We start from the raw sequence: 23362 nt of genomic DNA, 5'->3' as shown, positions 1-23362 counted from the left end.
TATGTCATGCGCAGTGGAGAAACTATTACTTCTGGAGCTTTACAGGTACATGTTTTCCATGGCTTCAGCTTGTTCGTGCTTATCTCTGGAGTCAGCTGACGGCACTTGTGGTACTTGATCTATTTTTCTATCCTTTCTCAGCCAGCAGAAATAAATCTCCCCACAGTTTCAGCATTCTAAGAAAACTAGAGCCCAAATTTAAGATGAGAATGCCCTGCAAACCTTTTTAGAGCTAAATCCCAACAGGCACAGGAATTTGCATATTAGTCAAGCAACAACAGTTTTAATCCCAGCACTGCCACCTACTGAAGAGATCATTATAATAATGTTTTTTTCTGAAAGATGCACTTTAATACATAGACAAATTATTATCTCAGGAATTGGATTACTGGATAAATGGAGTTCCCGACCCAATAAGATATACTATACAGTCTGGCAAGAGGATCAAATGACCTTAAAATATATATAAATCCAATTACAGGAATGGTGACATTTCAGCAATAGTGAACAGAAAAATACCAATTCACTGTGCCTAGGCCTGACTTGCTCCAATTAAAAGCAAATAAATCCCATCTGAACAGAATAATAACAGAATCCAATGCTGTTTCAAGTTAGTTGATATTAATCAATTAATTGTTTTAAAAGCACCCAAAATTAATAAATCAATGTTCCAAATTCTGGAAGGATGAATGCAAATTGTAGCCAAGAAATACTCCATGGGGGGAAAAAAAATCCCATTTCCCTAAACAAGAAAATCTAAACAATAACTTACGAGTGAATAAAGCTTGATCACTCATGGAAAGCCTCATCCTGGGGTACCTGCCAATTCCCCATATTTTAATGACGGATAACTCACTGTAGACACCTTGTTCCCTTGCTGCATCTCCTCCTGCATGAAACACCTCTTTCTGATGTTGGTGAACAGGTTAGGCCACACCCCAGACAGATGCACCAGATGGTTTATTGTGATACCCAACACCTCCAAAATTTCTTCTTGAGGAAATGAGCTGCAATTTCCAGTGAAAAAATATGGGTAGCCAAGTGCTGGCAACAGAGGTGGGAAAGTGGTTTGTTCTGTGTGGGTTGAAACAAGCATTATAAAAACAACACCTGAGATTATTTTGGCATTTTTCCTAAACCCAAGAGTATGGCAGGACACTGAGGGGGCTGACGGCTCCCAGGGCCTGGAGGACTCCAGGACTGGGCGGGTACCCATGTGGTTCACCAGGAGCAGGCAGATGGGAGAAAGCAGGAGCACCTTTAGCCCCAGGCATAAGACACCTCCCTGGGGACAGGAACGGGACAAGGCAGGGCCAGGACATGTTCCTGCAGGTAGGCCTGGTTGGCAGGGTCCATGGCCAGGCAGGGTCAGGCTGTGGGGAGCTGGAGACCAGCCCTGCTGTGGCACTGCTGGGGCAGGAGCTGATGGCCCTGGGGCTGAGAGGGGGTCCTGAGCCATGGGCAGGTGGAGGGGTCCCAAGGGGTGGGCAGGGGCAGGCAGTGCTGGCAGTGACTCAGTGCCATGGCAGGATGTTAGGATGGCTTTTAGTAAGCCCATCTTTCTTTAGAAGTGTTTATATTCACTGTGTTTTCTGATCACCAAATTCACAGATTATAACCCAAAAAGTTGTAAACCGCCCAAAAAAACTATGAAAAAGTGTTTAAAGATATCATTCATTCTTTCATATGCCCCCCTCACGTCAAATTGAAAATTGAAATATTTCAACTAAGTCTACAGGAGAAAAAAGTATAAAATCAAAATATGCATCATTTATTTTTCCATTGTTTTCAGTCAGCCTTTGGAAACCAAAAGAACTGCAGCTAGCCAGATGGATCCCTGCCCTCGGCAAGGTCTGGACAAGCTGCAGCACAGAATGACCATCTCTCAAGAAGAGATGGTCTTACAAGGAGGTGTAGAGCACACCAGAGGGAAACAAGAGAAAAGGGGCACTCTAGCTGGCCCAAAACAAGTTGGATGGCATCTTTTGATGGGTCAGGGAAAGAAACTTATTCTTAGGAAGCAATGTTCACTTGCCACTGGCATTGTTAGAAGGGAATTGCTCATGCTGGATATATTTTCAACAGTTGGTAGGACTAGTGATTCATTTGCAGAGATTGAGAGGAACTAGCATAAATGGAAAGGCTGTTAGATAAAAAAAAGTGGATACAAAAGCCCTTGAAATAAATAGAAACAAGAAAAGAAAAATAAGGAGGTGCTCAGAATTCTGTCCAGTCCATGCATTTTTGAGATAAACACACAAAACCTCACCTTTATTTTCTGAATTTTTTTTTTTCTCCCAACTTGGAAACCATCAGTAGAAGCTATCTCCCTTTTGCCATGGGCCTCCACTGTCACATCAGACTGTATTTGACATCTCTGTTTCTCCTGTCTTACCAGGTAGTTTTTATACTCTATGATTTCACAGCTTCTTTCCCTCTCTTTCTCTATACCGGCTTCTTACTGTAGTCTGACCAGATGCATTACAGGCCCTAAGACCCCATTTATTTGTTCCCTTGTTTTCTCTGGATTTATTTTTTTTTTCCCTCTTTCTCTACATTTTGTTATAACTTCTGCCTCAAGTCTCTCATTCTGTAAATCCTTCTTTTCCACTTTGGACAAAATTCTAGTCTCTGACTCTTGTGCCAGTATTTCAAGACCTGTCCCACATTTTACATCTAATTTCTCTCCCCCATGCCCTATCTATTATTATAATAAATCATTTTCAGCCCTAACAGCACCTTCCAAAAGGATCCCTGCTTTCATTCAGTTCTGTTTTCTTGCCTCCCATGTTCTTCAATTTGTCATTTCATATAATTTCTTGTCTCTTCTGTCATATGGTTATTCCCATTTCTTCACAATTGCCTGACTTTTAGGTGCTAGAAAGATTCATGATGGTAAAAATATCAGTGAAGAAAGCACATCATTGTTTCTATTGTCAGATTAGTTGGTGCTGAAGCACTGAGATACTGTCCAAATGTCAGAGAGTATAATCATAAATTTTACTCTCCACTCAACAAGCCTCAAAGAATTAGTAGTGGGGATGCCAGCTCTCTATCTTTGCCTCTTCACCTATTACCTGTTTCTAAGCAGATTTCAAGTGCATTCTGGATCCAGGATTTTGTAGAAATATTGCAGAGGCTCAGCCAACCCCTAGGTTATAAAACCTTGCTATATGCCTGTGTGAGTACTTATAGCCAGGGGAAAACAAAGCATTTCAAGAGGGGGTGACCCTAAAAAGTTTGAGTGGTGTCTCCTCAATATTTTCAGAGAAGGGGAAAGGCTCAGGTAGAATCAAAAGTGCACCTGCCTTTGTGGCTCATATCCCACCCAGGGTTTGTGCGCCTGTGACCACTGGACCATCTCTAAGGAATAAGGAAGGGTTGTCTCCATCTGAAGAAGTGGGACAAGAGCATTTTTGCAAACAAGCTTGTTTGCAAAATGACAAAGCCTTTATACATGATTTGTCAAGATGAAGACCAAACCCCAAGAGAAGTGGCATCATAGGGAGAAAGGATTCTGGGAGACAGCACAATAAAAAAAGTTCTTCCACATTCCCTAAAAAGCATCAATACTGGGAACATATCCAAAGTGCCTAGACATGAATTTCTCCAGTATGAGGAAAAAACCAAAACAGAGGAGTTAGAAGTTGTGAGTAACATAAGCGTGGTGGGATAGCTCACATAGCTGGAGTAGTGCAATGGGTGGGAACAGGTCCATTAAGAAGCACAGGTTGGGAACGACAGGAAGACAAACTGTGCTCTATACAAAAGAGCAGCTTGAATGTGTGGAGCTTTGCCATGAAATAGTTCACAAGCAAGCTCAGGGTTTACAGGTTGGGATCAAAGGGAGGATAGTAAGGAAGTTGTTGTGATGGGTTTCTGCTACAAGAACCCCTGATCAAGGGGTAAAATAAGATGCAGTCTTCTTTAGCTGACTGAAAGCAGCCTTGCAATCAAGAAAAAGATTAAAAATATTGATTTGACATGGAATTAGGAATTCTAAAACTCTGCTGCAATTGAAACTGATAGGGAATGTGAATGGCAAAAATAAAGACCTTTAAAGTAAACTGATGGGAAAACTAGAGGGGTCTTGTGATAAGGGTTTGCAGTGTTCAAAGCTTTGTTTGACAAGGCTTTTACTGATAAGGTATGCCCTTTGGCTTTTCAGGAGAGCCTGGAAGACTGAGGTACTGCCTATGGTAGGAAAAGATTAGTTAATGGTCAATCGAGCAAATAAATTGGTTTTACAACAGTTCATGAAACCACATGAAATAAATCTGATGTTAAGGAAGCTTAGCCAAAATCACCTTTCAGAACCTGGGTGATCCAGAGAGGGCCTTTGTGACTAGAGAATGGAAAGTGTCACATCATTATTCAAAGAGCGAGAAAGAGAATTTGGGACATTAGGGGCTGGTCAGCCTCACTGCAGTCTCCTGGAAGATTATGGAGAAATCTGCATATAGAAGTCATTCATAGGCACATGAATGATAAGATGATTGGGAAAAACCACAATGGATTTACAAAAGTAAAATAACACCTAATTGATTCCTCTCTCTGATAAATGAACTGGTGGTCAGGACATGTTATTTGCCTTGACTTTATCATGATTTTTGACATGGTTTTCAATTGTATCCTTCTAGCCAACCTAAAGAGATATGAACTGGATGCATAGACTGCAAGAGGCTTGTAAAACTGATTGGACCACGGGATGCATGGAAAACTGGTTGGATTACTAGAATCAAAGGGTGGTGGGTTGCAGTTTGAAATTTACTTGCCAAATCATTACTAGAGGCTTTCCTCACAGGCAAGCAACAGGGCTGTTACCATTTCATATCTTCACTAGCTACCTGGATGACAGACAAAAACACATTCTCCTCAAGTCTATGGATGAAACCAAATGTAGAGGAACATGATAACATGTCTAACAACAGGGTTGCTGTGCAGTAAGGATTTAACTGACTGGGACTGACAGAAATTCAGGAAGTTCAACAAAAACAAATAGAAATTCCTAAACCTGGAATGAAATAAACACATGCAGCAGTATTGTCTGAGGTTCATGGGACAGAAATGTTTTGCAAAAAAAGAAAAAAAAAAAAGAGATTTTGGGGTAAAAATGTTGAACACCTGTCAACAGAGCAGCTTTGCGGCAATAAATGTTTATTGAATAGTGGGATATATTAGCAAGAGTAGATCGAGATCCTCTATATTTGGTATTTGTGACCCCATATAGAGTCTCTGCCCCAGTTTTGGTTTCCCAATACAGGAAAAAAAGTGACACTGGGGAGCAATTCCAATAGAGGAACATCGACAAACCCTAGGGAGATTTTTTTAATAGGTCATTAAATCTATTCTACTGTGCAGTAATATACAGCTGGGAACTTCTTTTCCAGTCCAGATTCATTCACCACATCTACTGTTCATAAGAAAACATACACTGATTTGTAATCTTTTTTCCTGCAATAAAGTTCTCTCAAGATACTGAATCTGTACTTGGCCATGCCATTTAAATGTCATCTGAAGTTGTCTTTCACTGCAGCTGGCTGCCATGGGCATTGATACAGTACAGCCTATATCCAGCAGATGTCCTGAGCCTGGCTCTTTCAAAACATGATGTGGACACTTTAAGCCTTACGTGATGGGTTGGCCTTGGCTGGATGCCAGGTGCCCACTAAGCCGCTCTATCCTTCTCCCTTCTCAGGTGGTAAGGGGAGAGAAAATGAGGTGGAAGAAAACCTCACAGGTTGAGATAAGGCCATTTACTAAAACAAAAGCAAAAGGTTGTGTGCACAAGCAAAAAAAAACAACAAAGAGTTTATTCTCTACTTCCCATCACAAGCAATGTCCAGTCACCTCCCAGGAACAGATCTTCAGCATGCCCAGCAGTTACTCTGGAAGCCAAATGTTGCAAATAACAAATGCCCCTTTATTCCTCCTCCTTTTTTTTTTCTTTTATATCTGAGCTGATGCTACATGCTTTGGAATATCCCTTTAGTCAGTTTGGGTCAGCTGTCCTGGTTGTGCGCTCTCCCAAGATCTTGCCCAACCCCAGCCTTCTGCTGGTGGGGCAGAATGTTGGAGAGAGAGCTGATGCTGTGCCAGTGCTGCTCAGCAGTAGCCAAAACATTGGTGTGTTATCAACACCTTTCTAGATACCAGTGCAAAGCACTGCACTGTGAGGGCTGCTATGAGGAAATGAACTCCATCTCAGATAGACCCAAAACAGCCTTATTTTCAGAAAATCTGGCAGTCAGTGGTATGGTAAGAAAGCTGGTCGCTTATGGGTTTAACATGTTAAAGTGCACTTGCAAATCAACTTTCAATTATTTAGTTTAGACATAACCTACGAAGCTCTGAAAAAAATTAGTGCACACATAAAAAGCAAGTAACAGGCAAATGCCTTAGAGAGGATGGGAACATGGCAGAAAATATGCAAGGCTCTTTTTACTCTCAGTAGAAACTGAATCATGCTTTATAGTGCATGTGGATTCCATTTTTGTTTTCAGGAGGTAAGCTACTTCTTGACTGAGGGTAAGGGAAATATACAAAAATGTTTATAAAACATTTATCTCACTTTTTATAACATGTCCAGTCATCTGATTTGTGCTAACTGCAATCTGATCTCTGAGTTTCATAGCTCTGTAAAGACAATTTTAAAAAATTTTCTCAGGAACAGCTTAGATATTTGTTATATAATGCATCATTCCATGCTAGAGTGGAGTACACTGTGTAAGGTATCTGCATTGAGCCACTGTCCTTAATAAAGTTTGGTACAATCACTAATTGCATGGGCATCTTTAAACCCACCTAAATTGCATATGTATTTTAATGTAATTTTTTTTTACTTGCATCAAAGTTAGAACTCTGGGAAAGTGTTTTACGTACAAATGCCTGTCACTTATAGCTGTGGTTCACACATGTACATGCATATGTGTCCCTGTGTGCTTTTGAGGCTTGTATTTGTGCAAAAAATAATTGTAACTCTTCTGCTTTTTAGGAGGGTTTCTTCCCTTCCTACAGACTGTTCTTTGTCACAAGGTGTTTGTGTTAAAGGATTACACAGGGACTTGAAAATCTCATTTGTTATTTTTAACTTATTCTGCAACACCTATACAAGAGGGTCTAAAATTTTCAAAGAGGCTGTGAAAGGGAAGATTCCCAATATCCCAGGATTTTTTAAAAAAAGAGAGATACCAAGTCACTTGGTTGCACAAATCATTCTCTCAGAGAGCACAGACTGAATGGGATCGAAACGTTAACCAAAAATCACAGGTTCATATACATATCCCCCACTATTTATTTGTTTATATATAGTTATATTTTTCCTCAATCCTATTGGGTTCTTCTATTCAAGAATTCTGGCTGCAGAACAGAGGGATTAGATAATTTGTGAGCAGTCAACTAAAGCTGTCATCATTTTGTATGAACAAGTCTTCACACAGTTGGAAAAGCATTATTTTAAGAAATGCTCAAAAAATTCAACATCAGAAGCCTTTCAAATATGCATGAAAGGGTAACAGAGGGCAAGAGAAGAGAAATTAACATGTCTTAGGGAGGCGAGTGTAGTGGGAGTCTTCTTTTCTCTGCTGGATATTTTTAGCACAGTTCATGTGGTATAAGAAAACAATACAGCCATTGCAAAGAAGCAGAATAATGGATGCTTTCCTTACCCGGGCAACATAATTAGGTAAGACTGGATTTACTTGACAGTCAGGGTTAAAGGACAGTTTCATCTAGAGAGATTGTAAGTTCTTATGAGAACACACAGCTCTACAGAAAATTTTGGACAGGGAAGAAGCCAGCTGTTAGAAACTCCAGCTATATCAATTTAAACTGCATCCTAAAATACTCCCAGCCATACTATTACAAAGAGGGCTGAGAAAACTCTGCTGTTGGTAACAATAAATAAGAACTTGAAAGATTCTTTTTTAAATAATTTCTTCCATATTTTCATTGCCTCAAAAACTTTAGGAGCAATATATGTTCTGTGCTAAGTTATTTCTCCTAGTGAAAAAAGTTGGAAAACCCTTTATCCACTTTATCTCTGTATTCTTAGTTCTGATATGTGCCAATGCAATGCATCTCCCTAGAGGAAAATTAACACAATCAAAATTAAGTCAGCATATAAGAATTATTGTTGTTAAACTAAGTATAGGGACATGTTTGATTTCAGTTGTAATGTGTATCAAAGGTTTCCCACTTTGTGTCAATAGAAGGACAAACTGAACCTCCAGCTGTGGTCTCTCTGTATGTTTTTTGAGGCAATTCCCACAGAGCACTACAGTTTTACTCATCACAAAAGCTTTCTACAGAACCTGAGGTAATTAAGCCTTTTATTAATAATTGTATGTTTCGCTTTACTCTAATATTACCTGAACTGTGGCAGCCCCCAGACACTAAAATGTATACTGCTATTTGCTATTACTCTGTGTACTCTTAGGTGTAAGCAAAGATAAACAGTTTTAGGTATAGAATGACAACAAATAAAATAAAAATTAATTTGTTGTGGCAATATTTCAGAGAAACTGCATACAAAAGAAACAGCTCTCTCAATCCATTTCTAACTAAAAATGTGTTTTTACATGAATGTGTATATATATATGTGCGTGTGCACTTTTGTGTATATTGACACACTGAGAACTAAAAGCATTTTAAAGAATTAGTTTCAATTAATTTAAATATATCAGCAGAAAATTAGAATGCCTCATGATAACTACTAATTACTAATTGATGAACTTAGGTTTTGGTTGAATATATAACATTGAATATATCAATATGCTGAGCAAGTCTTTTAATACAGCTATTCTCACAAAACAGTTTAAATTAATTTTTAGATTCCCTTAGCAAAAGTAGTATTTTATTATTCCAATGGAAGTACTATCAGTCAGAAAGATTATTTTAAAACCTTAACTTGAATATTTTCTGAGTTTTGGAGCATTTGTCATTAAGACCAGGATTTCTGTTGATGCAGAGTTTCTTTTTGTTTTTGCTGCAGATTTCAAAGTCATTATTTGCTTCTCCATATTTTGCTATGCCATTATTGATGCCATCTGTTGTGTGTGATCTGCAGGGAACCAGCAAGTTAGGCAACTTTATTATGCTGATGAATAGCAGAGAGGATTCACTAGATAGGTTAAGCTATATGACCTAAGAAGCAGGATATTTTAAATATACTTGGTATGTGAAGTGTATTTTCATTATGACACTCAAATAGCATAAAGTACAATTAGTGGTCTTTAGATTTTATTGATAATAGAAAATAAGAAAAGGTAGATCATGATTATATTGGATAAGACCGTAGACATGACTGGTTTGGGGATCAATTTAAAACATGTATTCAAAATATATTTGTAAACTTTTATTTATATTATCAGAAGTATGATTAGTGTTGAAATTCCTCAACACCCAAGAATAGTTGTGTTAACTAAGGGTTTGCACTGTTTAGTGTCACTGATTTTTAAATAAACATAATAGTAGATCATGACCAAATCCAAATCATTCAATTCAAGCTCAATGTTACTGATGTTTTTCGTAAGCTTCTCTCACTTGTTTTGGAAACAGTAGACATTTTGGTGTAGTTACAAGGTACAGGTATCCTGATATACTTTTTGTTAGAGCGGGGACATGTACAACAGCAACACCGTAGATTGCAACAGGGATTATGATGTGAAAACAATTAAAGAAACTTCCAAGTACATCAGGAGTAGGCTTATACAAAGTAATTTATGTAAATAAATTGATCGAGTAACATTCAGAGTTGGTGTAAATTTAATGTTAAGAGGCACTCAGGTAAAGCCCATTCATTAGAGGAATGGACTTTACTGAAGTGAGTGAAACAAGCAAGATCAGCCTCTTAGCTGAAACGACAATATATTTATTACACTATGGAACACTTGAATTTTACTGATACTTGATTATATAATCAGCTGATCTAAATGCTTGTCTATCATCTGCCCAGCCACCTAGTCTATGTCTAACTACAATTGCGATGGATATCAAAAATTCTCTGGAGTTTATAAACTCCAAATGTGATTTAATTAATAGGTGGCCAGGAATCATAAAGTTCTGTTTCAGCATTCTGACAGGTGAAATCATGTCAAATAAAAGAAGCCACTCCACTAAGAAAATGTGCATTTTACAATGGATCATAATTTACCACCATGATTAAAAATGGGCATGACTCCTCACCATACATGATCCTGGAACAATTGTTCAAGACAGTGAGTGGTTCCAAATCTAGAAACTAGGCAATGACTCAAAGACATTCCTTGGCCCTTCAACAACATATTAAAAGAGGTGAATTGATTGTATTTCTCTAGTTATGTATAACTGTTTAATGACAAGTCATTACCCACGAAAATGAAGTATATTAATGACACTGATTTTTGAGTGCTCATTAACACTAGAAAGTTATCCTAGATCGAAGCAGACTATTAATTATAAGAGCTATTTTTAAACAATGCTACCTGTGACTCTGCCTATTCCAGAAACCAATGTCATGTTACAAGGACATGAAACCACCTTCAGCTATTTCTGAATAACTCCATCAGTAAACAAGCCCTTTTAGCCTATCTTCTACTTTGACAGATTGTCCAAGAAACAAATTTGGTCAATAAAAACAAAATGTTCTTTTTAAAAGTTTAAAAAGTCACAGCCGACAAACACAGTGTAACTTCTAAACAACTCCTTAGTTTCATGTCCTGTCTCTCTCCTCCTCCCACAGATCCAGCTTGTAAGATGCTGACCAGTAATGAGATACACTGCACATCCATCACACCCACTGTCTCAGGGCAAGGTGAGAGCACACAGGCTCTCTGGCAAGACGGTGTTCAAACTATGGATGTAAAACTCAGAGGAAGGCAACGGTATGACAAGAATTTATCATTCCTAATACAGCTCCTGGCTTCTACCTTGCTGTAAGTAGGCTGAAGAAATACTAAAACAGTGAACACCAAAAACACCTGGGTACAGATTGTTCCCTAGAAGGGAAGCAGTCAAACAGACACCGGTTTCATAGGAATATCTTACGACTGTTACACGGCAGCTTGTGAGAAGGCTTGAAAGTTGTTGGAAGGAGCCTTCTGCTATTGCTCCCACAGGAACCAGAGTAGTTATGGTGCCACTGGCCTGCTTCACTACCATGTGTTTTACAGTTCCTAACTCTCGTGGTGCTCCTCATTAAATTTACACCAACTCTGAGTGTTACCCAATCAATTTATTTATGTAAATTAATTTCTATAAGCCTACTCTTGAGGTACTGGGAGGCTCCTTTAATTGTTCTCACATCATATTTCCTGCAATCTACAATGCTGCAGTTGTACATTTTTTCCCCTCCAGCATAAAATATATAATGAATCCACACCTTACGAATATATCAAAATTTCTACCATTTCCAAAAGCAAGTAGATTGCACTTTCTCAAACCCAGATGCAAAATTAAAAGGGAAAAGGGAATAAATATTGCAAAGAAAATAAAAGAAAAAGAGGAATCATGATTGTAATAAGTGTACAATAAGAATTTACTCCACATTTTCCATTTATTTTAACTGTTTGTATAAGAGTCCTAACTCTATAGCTTAGCATGAAAGACACAAGAGCAGCAGAGGGAAAGAGGCATTATATGAGATGACTTCTTTAAATTCAGAAGATTGGTTATCATATAAACATATTTATAAAAGAAGCATGGTCAGGATTACTGAGCTTGAATACATGAAGTGAGATATTCAGATCATGCAGCTTCAATGGCATAAGAAACTTTCAAGATAAGTTCCAAGGAAAACATTGTCATTGGCCTCATTTAGCTTAGGAGAGAGCCAGAACTAAGATGTCATTGCCTTATTCAAGCCAAGTGAACTGAAATAAATAAGAACACTGGATGTGATTATGGTAGGCAGAATTTTTAAATAAAACTAATTCTTATTTTAAAGTATTTTTACTGAGTATTTTTATTTTAAATTAAAAATATAGTAGAAACTAAAAACTTGGGACCTTGAACCCACCTCAGTTTCTGTTTCCTTGAGTGACATAATCAAGTTGTAAACACAAAAAGTAGTTTTACAATGTCTACCATTAAGACAACTGTATTTATTGTATTTTAATAGAAAAAGGTTGCTGCTGACTCAGGTTTTATTTCATGTACTTGAATGTAGCCCTGTGATATTTTGCAACTAGAAACATTGCAGTCATGCCAAAGCACAAAGGGGAACTAGAAAATGCAACCCATTTAAAAAACCAACAACCTGAAAACAATTCATTCAGTAACTGGCAAAGTGAAACGGCAAAGCAAACAAACCACATCAATGGTGAAAATGCACAAAAATATTAAATATTAAATATTAAATTGGCTTATGTTTTAATCATCTGAGGTATATAAGCAACACAGATAGTTTTTTTTAAGAATATATGACTTTAATTTTGTCCCTTTAATGATAAATTTACAATGAAAATGACATGTCCACCATAATTTTGAAATACAATGTAGTTACCACTGATTTCCTGCAAATGCCTTTGTGTTATATTTGCTTGAGGCAGAGGAGTGAATTTGACAAAAATAAATTCTTTTGCACATCCATCCTTGGACGATTAGTAGCAAAATGAAATATTTTAAATTAAATAAATGAAGATAAAAATTCTATGAAATAAACATTCATTCTGGATCTCCTCTAATAAGATTCTCCTCAGCATACTATCTAGTACACTACTCTTAAAAAAAAAACAAAAAACCAAGCAAACCAAAAAACCAAACTTAAAAAATTCAAGAAACAAGATCTGTTTATTGAGAATGAGGCAAAAGGATACAACTGGCATTGGCCTGATATTTTACCTCCTGTTGATTGGGATAATAATTTTCCCAACCTTGAATATCGATGTCAGTCAACCCCTAGAACTGTGATGTCATTTATGTTGGGAAGAGCACACACAGCTAATATATTAGCATGGCACCTGTGCCAACCTCTGGAGCATTTGCTGATCCTCTAGGGTCCCTCTCCCCAAGGCTGTCAAAGATGCTTGTGTCTATTCCTCTGGTACTTGCCATGGACAGCTTAAGTGGAAATGGTTTTATTTAATTTGGAAGAGGAAGAGTTTGCTCCGCCATCACTCTGTGCTCCCACAATGTGTACTCAAGCATTAGTGGACAAATATATCAAATAAATATCAGATAAAAGCACCAAAAATATGGTAATGCAAAGAAAGGATATATTTTAGGGTATGGTCAGAGAAGATACTCAAAGCCTCCACTGTTGCTTCTAGAAATGTCAGGACAATTCAGAAATGTCAGTTCCTTTATATTTTCCAGATTGTAATTGAAGGATCATGTAGCTCTCTCGCTCTTTCTCTCTCTTTCTCTCTCTTTCTCTCTCTTTCCCTCTCTCTAAATAGGTCTATAAAGATCAGCTGGAAAGTGCAGACAGAATTGTTCACTGGTTAGCTTACATAGAGCTACAGGGTATATATGTGCTTTGTTTTGTCGTATTGATCAATCTAGCTTACATTTTTAGCACACACAAACAAAAATCAGGAAAAATAAAAAATTGATGAAAAACACGAACAACACAAATAAGGTTCCAATCGTGCAAATTTTGCTTCACTGGATAAAGCACTTCTTGACACAGTAATGTCCAGAATCCCCCTCCCCCAGAAAAATACAGGACTGAGACTGAAGCCATTCTTTTTTTTTCTTTTTTTTTTCTTTTCTTTTCTTTTTTTTTTTTTTTCTTTTTTCCTTAAGGCTATACAACACAAAGAAATAAAGCATGGAAAGAACACCTCATTGGGCTGAACACTCCATTCTTCTGGCTCTGGAGTGAGCCTTTGACAAAGTGATTCTGTGGTCCGAGTTATTTGTTTCATTGGGACAACAACAAGAGAAAGAAAAAGAGGAAAAAACGAAAGAGAGGAAAAAAATAAAAAGAATAAGAAAGTCAATGATCCCAACAATAAAATCCAAAATTGACTTTACAATCACAGGTACAAATTGCTCAGGTCGATAATTTCATTTCTCCTAAAGATCACTGTCGTCTAAAACTAATTAGAGGCGCAGGTTCCAAGGAATTGTCAATATTCAAAGCAAATGTTGGAGTTTAGAAGGTTATCATTCTTCTACCGTGACAGTCTGACGGGGTGACTGAAAATATTTTCATGTGCTGCCAAGTTCAGGGTGTCATTAACAATTGAATCCTTGCTCTGGCTCATGGATCTGTCTCCTATTTGGCCTTCTTTTATAGTGGAAAGACTAAGAAGCCGGAAAAGGTTGAATATTTCCACCCTCCCATGAGGTTACCCCTTTCCAGTTTGAGATGCACTTTGTCTTCTCTTTCCATGAGGAGCAAGACCCCATTGCTGGCTGCTTCTCTGGTGACGTCCTGATCCCCTGCAAAAGCTGAAATCACTGGGTAGCCGTTTTGCATTAAACTTACCTAAAAAGTGCAAAGAGACAGAATCTGAGTTTTCTCAATACTCTCAATGATTTTTTTGCCCTGTGCACATCACCAAATTTTTGTACAGGTTAGAATCTAGGTTGAATTAAGCCAAGGCAATGGGCAATGAGTGATTTCTGTCATGTATACAGACCCCTTTGACAATAACCCACAGTCTCATTCTTCAATTGCTGTTTTTGCAAATATGAGTGCAGAAATGAGCATTTGAAGAAAAAAAAAAAAAAAAGAAAAGGAAAGACAGCATCTTCTTTAGATTAGAACCCACCTGGATGGTTTGTCTGTTATAGACCTTGACCACGTGGAAACTGAAACTATATATCCCTTTTCTTGGTGCTACAAATATACTGGAAGTAAGATCAAAATGGTTGCCAATATTAACTAATACCTGGAATGTAAACAAATAAAACAGAACAAAGAAAAGGAGAGAGAGAAAGAGAGAAATCAGAGAAATCAGACTAACCTTAGAAAAGCACCAGCGAAAATCTCACATGAGCTCAATGACCAACATAAAGCATAGCCAAAATGGCATTTGAAGCACAATTAAAAGTGCACGGCAGGGGAATGGAGTCAAGTTACAGAGGCATTTAACAGGCATCAGTGTTAATAAAGCAATTTAGTTATGCAATAATGATCTCCAAAACCGGTTAGATGAAGTGCAAATGTCCACAGTGTGCTGTCAATAAAGGTGGCAGAAGGGGGAGGGGGAGGAATGTGAAATGGAGGGAAGGAGGGAGGGGAAAAAAGGTAGGAAAAAATCCCAAAAGTCATTAGCTCATAATGAAAATGTATTTTTTTTTGGCTAACACAACTGAAATCAGAGCTGGCCTCGAGTTTGATAGGGTACAGAACTAAACTGCACTGCAGAGGGGCAAAGGAGGAGAGCGGATGCTCAGCAACAGCAACATCTGCCAGCTCATGTCTCTCTGTCCCTCTGGAGGGCTGTGCCACTTGGCCCACATCTCAGAAGGCTGGGGTGGGCCTGGTCTCCTTCCTGGCAATACCCTTAATTTGTCATATATTTCAATGTTTTTTCAAACCAAACCAAACCAAACCAACCAACCAACCACAGAACAAACAAAACAAACAAACAAACAAACAAAAACTAAACCAAACCAAAACCAAACCAAACCAAACCAAACCAAGAAAAAAAAAAGGGGGGGGGCGGGGGGGCGGGGGGAAGAGCTGAGCCCTGGGGCAGATGTGCAAAGCCTCGTTCGGAAGCGGCAGCCGCACCCTGCCGGTCCCGCCGATCTAACAGGGATCTGGCCTCGGCTCATCCGCTCGCGCCTTGTCCAGGGTCCTGTGACGGGCAGCAGGATTTGGCTGGAAAGGCACGGGCGGCGGGAAGAGAAGAATCTGCGGGTCGGTGGCGATGCCGTCCGGCGAGCGGGTGCGCCCGAGCCGGCTGCTCCGCCGTGCCCTACCCGGGGCACACCCGTCACGCTCAGTTTGCGGGCTAAAGCTCTGCTTTAGTGAAGAAAAATACAAAGCAGGAGAAAACAAAAACACCATAGCCCCCCCCACCCCGCAAATCCCGAGCCTTTCTTCCCAAACAGCCAAAGTCTCTAGTTTCCTAAAAAAGGAACAAACAAGCAAAACAAAACAAAACAAAAAAAAAAAAAAAAAACCCACCAAAAAAACCCAACCAACCCTTATTGTGAGAGCACCGAGAAAATGCCTTCACACTCCTAGGAACTGCACATTGCCGGGTAAAGCATCTAAAATATACTACATATTTATCAAGTTGGGGTTTTGATTTTTTGTTGTTTTGGTTTTTTACTGATCCGATTTTATGAGATGTTGTATGTGACGAATAGCTGTGCAAACTCGTTAGGAGGGACAGGTAGACAGATAAATGACAGCCAGACAGACAGGTAAAAAACACAAACAAACAATCCAAAAACCAACCAAACAAACAAGCCCAGAGAAAACTATCTGGCATGCTAATTTTGGCTGACTGCAATACTACTTCAGGAGTCAAAAGTGGTAGGAAAAAAGGAAATTTCACCGCAAAAATAAAGTGGATGGACAGAGTATGGTCTCCGGGAGGCAAGCGGTGCTACGAGGCAGGGGCAGGACAAGCAGGCCGGGCTGTTCGCTGCTCTGCCCGGCGTACGCTGTGCGGGATAACACCATTCCGGTACAGCCCACCGGGGACACCGTTTGCCTCTCCTGATAACGCGGGAAGCACCCTCTTCTTCCTCATCCCTCCCTCCCTCCCTCTGTGAGATGCTGTAACATTGCCAAATGCGCTCCGAATAGGCAGATCCGGCAACTCCTCAGCGGTAAATCTGAATTTGCACCGAAGGAGGGATGTCCCCCGGTCGTTCCTGGCAGGCAGAGGCAATTCTTGGCTGCAAGGCGCCCCCGCACGCGTCCGAGGCACAGAGTCTCACGTTAAGGCCCTTTCCATACTAGCGAGTGTGACTGGACAAGAAGCCAGCGTGTTCCCCACCCGGTACTACCCTGGAAAAGCCCCGCAGCCACCTGAAAGAACTTTCCAAATTCTTTCTGGGGAGTTGAGACGTAAAGATGCTATTGACCAGGTGGGTGGGGATTAAAAGAAGGAACGGGAGCCAGAAGGAGAATACGCGCGCAGCCAGGGGGAGGCAGGGGCGGGGGATGCCTGCGCAGGGGCCGGCCGGCGCGGGGAAAGGGGTAGGGAAAGCGAAGCAGGCGGTGGCTGACCTGGTCGAAGTAGATGGTCATGGTGCGGTTGCTCATCTCGGAGGGCTCGTGGTTGGTGCTGCGGGTGGCCGAGAAGGCCACCTTGGCGCTGCCCGAGCGCACCGAGATCCCCAGGGAGGAGGTGATGGCACCGTCGGCCGAGGGGCTGGAGTCGCAGACCACCAGGCACTTCCCCTCCAGGACGATGGGCTCCGTGTCGTTCTGCGCCCGCACCGGGCACCCGGCGGGCAGCAGCAGCAGCAGCAGCGGTAGCGCCGCCGCCAGGCAGCAGAAGCAGCCGCCCGCCGGCTCCGGCAGCGCCCCCCGCCGCCGCCGCCCCATGCCCAGCGCCGGACCGCCGCCGCCGCCGCTCCGGATCGCCGCCGACATGCGGGCGCCCCGCGCCGCCGCCGCGGGCGGGCGGCCGCGGGGAGGCGGACGGGGCTGCGCTCCTGCTGCCGCCGCGGCGCCCTGCGGCCAGCGCTCTGCGGGACGGCGGCTGGGCAGCGGCGGCTGCGGCCGCGCCTTCCTCCCCTTCTTCTCCTCCGCCTCCTCCTCCTCTGCGCGGGGCGAAGGAGCCTCCTCAGAGGGCGGGCGGCACGCAGCAGCCTGCCAAGGGGAAAGGCGGCGGTGAAGCACAGCAGCGGGCAGGCAGGAGCCGGCACCACGCCGCCCGGCGGGCTGCCCCTCCCCGCCCCGGGCGTCCCAGCGAGTACAACAGGTCTGGGAGACACCTGGCTGCTCTATGTCACCTCTTTCTCCGGTTCCCCAGCAGGCTGGGGTCCCGCAGCCCCTGCCGTACTCCGAGGGGGGAGGAGGGGACAGCGCGGCAGATTGCATCCCCAAACCCGCGGCGGAGCATCCTGCGGGCGCCTCTGGCAGTCCCTTTCCCTCCCCACAACCAACGGGGGCTCCAAAACCCGACTCCACTTCTTCCCACAGCCCCACTTTTTACTACATCTGCGAGCCTGGTTTGTATCCGTCTCCTAACGCCCCAGACACTACGGAAGAAGATTTTATTCTTGTTATAAGTAACGCGCCTTCTCTCCCCTCGATGGAGCTGCCCCGTTATCTGTAGCGTTCGCGGGTGGCCAGGGCGCCCCGACCCCCATGCTCCCGCCCCGGCGCTGCCCCGGCCGGCTTCTGGGAGCTGCTGCCGCCCTTCTCCCCGCCTGGGGGTTGCTGCCCTCGGGCACTGATTTATACTTCCCAACATTCTGTCCCTCAGGCCAGGCTACCACCACTGCTGACTACCCCGGCGACTCTCTAAACTCGTGAGAAGGAAGCAGCCGGCTCAGGTATGCCCCGGTTCCCACCCCGGCATGCACACATATCGCAGAAGTCAAAGCCTCACCCGGCTTCTCCCTCGGAAGTTGCATCTCAGTTTTCCCTGTTCACCAGAATACCCGGAGATCTCGCTCCTGGGAGATCGCTCCTACGCCTCTCCAGAGGCATCTCTACCGCTGCCCTAACCCCACATCTTATTTTTGCTATCATTTAAAAATTATATTTTGCAAAAAAGAACAGCCGGCGGGGAGGAGAACGGCCTTTTTACCTGGGAGGTCCATGACCGGAGAGGAGGACTGGCTAGGTAGCTCGTCCGTGAACTTGTATAGCTTAGAGAAAATGAGCTGAGATTGCGCTGGCAGGAAGAAAAGGAAACAGGAGTCGCCTCTTTCTCTCCCGCCCATTGCCAATAATCATCCCCCTCCCGCCAGCCGCTACCACCACCACCCCACTTCCTCCCTCCTCCCCTCTTCTCCGGCACACGCGCGCACACACACACACACGCACAGGCAGCCGGCAGGGTTTCAGACACCGGGACCGGAGCGGAGTGCGGCCACGGCACCGCCGGCGATCCCGCACCCCAGTCCTTGCTCTGGCCAGGCACCCCCGCGCCCTGGAGCCGCACCCCGACACATCGCGAGCAGCCGCGACAAGCCGCGATGTTCCCACTGAGACGGCCTCTCCGGTGTCACTGGAGTCAGGGAAGAGCCGTGCCCTCTCGCCCCCCCCATTATTTCTACTCGAACCCGTCGTGCTAAGACGCCCCTGTTCCAACATGCCACCGACACGTTAGCGCTCACCGGCGGCCGCTGCGGCCGAACCACACAGCATCACTCACTGGGAGCTGTTTGGAATTCACAGACTTTAATTCTGAGAGTAATAATCACTAAAAAGGACATGTTGTTTGGGGCACTTCGGGGCGTGAGGCTGCGCCCCGCACACCGCAAGGCCCCATTCCCACGCTCGCACCCCCACACCTCGGCGCCCAAAGCTCGGCGGCGGCTCCCCCTTTATTAAAATATTTATTCCCCGGGGTGTACCAGCTTCCCGGCCCTTTCCCAGACCCGCTCCCGAACCGGGACCCGCTCCCTGACACACTTGAGGACTGGGACTTGCTCCCCGACCTGGTCCTGAATTGAACCCGTTCCCAAGCCGCTCCCGGTCCAGCCCTTCTCCCAGCCCCTCTCCCACCCCGCTCCCGGCCCCGCTCCCGGCCCCGCTCCCACCCCGCTCCCGGCCCCGCTCCCACCCCGCTCCCGGCCCCGCTCCCACCCCGCTCCCGGCCCCGCTCCCACCCCGCTCCCGGCCCCGCTCCCACCCCGCTCCCGGCCCCTCCCGCGGCTCCGCTCCAAGAGCGGTCGCGAGGCGCCACCTGGCGGCGGCGCGGGTCGGGCCGCGGGGCCGCCGGGGCAGCCAGGGACGGCGGGAGCAGGGAGGGTGGCACCTCGGCAGGAGAGGGAGGGAAAATCCCAAAGGGCAGAGCGTTCGGCTGAGGAAGTGAGTGGCCGCCCACCTCTGCAAGGCCTGCGTGCGCTGGGCTTGTGGGTCGCCCCTGCCTTGCGGAGCGGTATCAGTGATGTCTGTCACAGTCAAGGTTATCATCAGATGTTGCCGGCTGCAAATGTTTCATGCTCCTCAGCTCGTGGGGCTGCTGCTGAGACGTCATCAGCAATGCGGGAGAGGGTAAGGCAGAGCACTGGCAACGAAGTTTTGAGAAACACCGTTGCATTTTGATGCATTCGTCTCCATTGCAAACTGGGTTTCTCATTGCATATGGCGTTTTCCTAGAGATTCTGAAACTTAGACTTCAGCATCTGAAAGAAATTTATCAGGAAACTGTATACATCTAAGCGGTAGATCCTGATACAGAGAAAATTTGCAATGTATGTCAACAGTAAAATTACAATCTCTTATATGAATGAGCACTTCTCTGTTTCCATCTTCTGCTTTAAGCAGAAGCAAGGAACCCCTGAGGGTGTCTGCCTGGTGATTTGCACTGAGAAATTAATCATGCCCTGAAATTACAGCTAAGCAGTGTGCAGGGAATTCCTAACCTATAGCTCCTTATTTCAAATGAGAAATTTATGCTACGCCTGAAATACTCATGTTTAATGGTCTTTTTTCTGAGTTCAAGCACGGAGGGATGAGAGTAGAAAGCTGAAAAGTGTAGTGCATTGAAATTATCAGAAATCAGAGCAGGAACAAGTCTATGGCTGTAAGGCAGCACCTATTCTGCAAGACGGTGAAAAGGACCACAGAAATTCCTTCAGAAGATATCAGCACTCAATCTTACATGTGTCTGGTACACTAGGGAGCTGCTATTATTTCTCTTTAGATCACACTACTCATTATGACTGTGTTGTATAAACAAGGAATGAAAGCAGAGCCAAAGGATTTGTACCTTTTTCTATATGAGTTAGAATATAAGGCCCAGTGTTGAGGGAATGATGGCATGTTATCAGTTCTGCCTGCAGCTTTCAAGGAAGATGAGCATAAGAACTAAAGGGAACTGAAAAGCCATTAAATCCAATGTGCACCCACAGGAAAAAAAAGATTAAATCTTGCCTTTTTTAATACAAGAAATTAATCCCACATGTACAGAAACTCTCTTCTTAGGCAACTAGTAAAAGACTTATAAGTAAAAATCAGTGCAGCACATATGGAGGGAGGGGGAATAACAATAGAATATTTACTTCTAATAAAATTTCTAATTATATGACATTTACAGTGTTTATTAGAAAACAGTTCTGTACATTACTTCTAATTAAATATTGTCCTTAATGGAATAAAACTGCAGCTTGGTAGCTGGTGGAATTACTTAAGCATCTTTTTTTTTCTTTCTTTCTTTTTTTTTTTTTCTTTTTTGTGGGTTGGAAGGCTGAAAATACAGAATCTGAAATTATTAATGTGGGAAAATGCACCTCAGTTATGGAATGACTTCAGAAAGTGTAGTTTCTAAAGTAAATTAGCAGGTAAGTTATTGGTAAAGTTCTCTTTCTTGAGTTCAAAAAATTGGTTGTAGTTGGAAAAGAATAGTGAGTAATCAAGCTCATGTCCTTTTTCATCACTTTTCCAAGAATACAAACATTTCTACCAGGGACGTCTTGAACTTGATGGTGTGGAACTTACACAAGAAATAAAACTGCTCTTTTCTTTGGAACCTTTACTAAGCTAGCCCTCACCTTGAACTCATTTAATTCAGCAGCTTCAAGGGGAAAAGCTTTTTGTCTTATCTACTAAATCAAGTTATCAACAGAAAGATATTTTGATCAGTAGCTCCCAAGTGTTTCCATACATTATTTACAATAATGCCAAACAAAATAAGACACTCCTTTCCAAAAGAAAATGCTGTATGTCTTTTCCTGAAATTATTTCACAGACATTTGCATGTATTATATCATTGTTACATATACAAAAACAGAGAAAGAAGAAATGTTCATTTCATGTGAAACATTCTTTTGTCTACCTGTAATATTAGAACATGTTTGTAGCAGGGACACAAAAACACTTCCATGATCAGCCAAGGTGCCTATTTCTGAGTCCTCATTTATTAAATAGGTTACTATTTAAATGGCTGAACTTTGTCTTCATGGATTACTTGGCCTTCAAAAAACAATTTTACTGTAAATTGTAACAAATGGGATTTAACACATCTGATTATTTTTTCTTACAAGCACACCTTTGAAATATAATCTGATGGTAGAGAAAGTGCAGTGTTCTGTACCTACCCAGTGATGACCTCCCTATTAACCATAAGTCGTTGGTAAACCAGCTGAAGTATACCTACCCTCTGTGAGAGAAATCCTTGTGTTACATTCAACCATCATCATGACTAAAAGAACGTTTTGTAAATTCAAATCAGTGTTCTCTATTCTATCAGGACTTCAGGGCTTATTACCTTATAGCTGCCAGCTATGGCCAGGAATATATAACTCTCTGTTGATAATATGCACAACATCCTCAAGTATAAGAAATATAGAGAAAAATTACATAATAAATTAGAATTCATTCACAGAGATACTTAAACTTAATTTCTAGTCCCTGAGTCTTAGTGTCTCACACATCAACAAAGGCAGTTAGATTTTTTCCCTGCATAAGAAAATTCACCATAAATTTTTATCAGGTGACAGTTCTCAAGTGCAAAGGTTTTCCCTTCATTGGAAGGTGGGGAAGGACTATAGATGAATTTTACCCATTCTCATAAAGAACATCATGTCTGATAGAATTTCAGGAATATCTGCATAAGATTTTACACATTGAAAGAAGTAAGTGTAATTTCTCAAGAACATTTGGTTCATATAAAAATATCAGAACAACCCTAACATCATGTTCTGACTCTGTCATCAGCCTCTGTGACCAAAACATTTTCAAGTCATTTAGGTCTGCTTGGGAAAATTTCTAGATGGAGATGTCATATCATTAAACAAAAAATGGTGCAAACAGCATTTTTTTCCTAAATATATACCAGTCAGAAATATTCAGACAATGTGCATCAGTCACCAATGTGTTCTTCAGGTTCAACACTTACCCCCAGTTTTCAAGGTTTGGTGCATCCTCAGAACAAACAATTTACAGTGATGTGGAGCAGCTCTGCTATTCTCTGGATTCCTTCTTCACAGAGCTTTTAAGTAGATAAATGACGACAGCAACCCAGTGTGCCTTCCAAAGACTGCACATTTTTTGTCTAAAATAGAAAAGACATTTGTGAGAAATGTTTACCACAACAACAGCCAGGCATGCGGCTTGCCAAGCACAAATAATTACATTTTCTTTTATATGTAGCACTCAGCATTGCTTGTGTGTCTTGGTTTTGGACACTTTTAATTCATAAAAACTCACAACTTGAGTGTGGGTAAATAAAACCCCCATATTTTAAAAAAAAGTAGCTCCTAGATAACAGAATTAAAGACTATTTATTCTCTTTCACCTGCAAAAATGTATATGGCCACCCAATATCCCCTTTCTGAGCTTCCC

At 42.4% G+C, this 23362-nt stretch overlaps 1 protein-coding gene and 1 long non-coding RNA gene across 6 annotated transcripts in view; both read right to left on the bottom strand.

Annotated features, from left to right (window-relative positions):
* Positions 1-11923: 11923 nt before the first annotated feature.
* On the bottom strand, positions 11924-17443 carry CBLN2 (cerebellin 2 precursor). The gene is made up of 3 exons (XM_048289552.1): positions 17123-17443; positions 14700-14819; positions 11924-14413 (listed from the first exon to the last, which is right to left on the bottom strand). Exons 1-3 carry the CDS (start codon positions 17441-17443, stop codon positions 14216-14218), a joined length of 639 nt encoding a protein of 212 aa, XP_048145509.1. The 3' UTR covers positions 11924-14215.
* Positions 17444-17540: 97 nt separating this feature from the next.
* LOC125318568 overlaps positions 17541-23362 on the bottom strand; it is a 41248-nt gene continuing 35426 nt past the window's right edge. For 2 of the 5 annotated variants that reach the window (XR_007200427.1, XR_007200428.1), the window contains 4 exons: positions 22917-23072; positions 19902-20202; positions 18657-18743; positions 17541-17710 (listed from right to left, as the gene is read on the bottom strand). This is a non-coding gene — a long non-coding RNA (uncharacterized LOC125318568). Of the gene's footprint in view, positions 17711-18656; positions 18744-18895; positions 19031-19188; positions 19467-19486; positions 19561-19901; positions 20203-22916; positions 23073-23362 lie in introns of those variants that run through there. The other 3 variants (XR_007200429.1, XR_007200426.1, XR_007200430.1) reach the window with 3 other exon arrangements.

This window comes from Corvus hawaiiensis, chromosome 30, assembly GCF_020740725.1.
Source record: "Corvus hawaiiensis isolate bCorHaw1 chromosome 30, bCorHaw1.pri.cur, whole genome shotgun sequence".
NCBI classification, from domain to species: Eukaryota; Metazoa; Chordata; class Aves; order Passeriformes; family Corvidae; genus Corvus; species Corvus hawaiiensis.
This window is presented reverse-complemented; position numbering and strand designations above follow the sequence as displayed.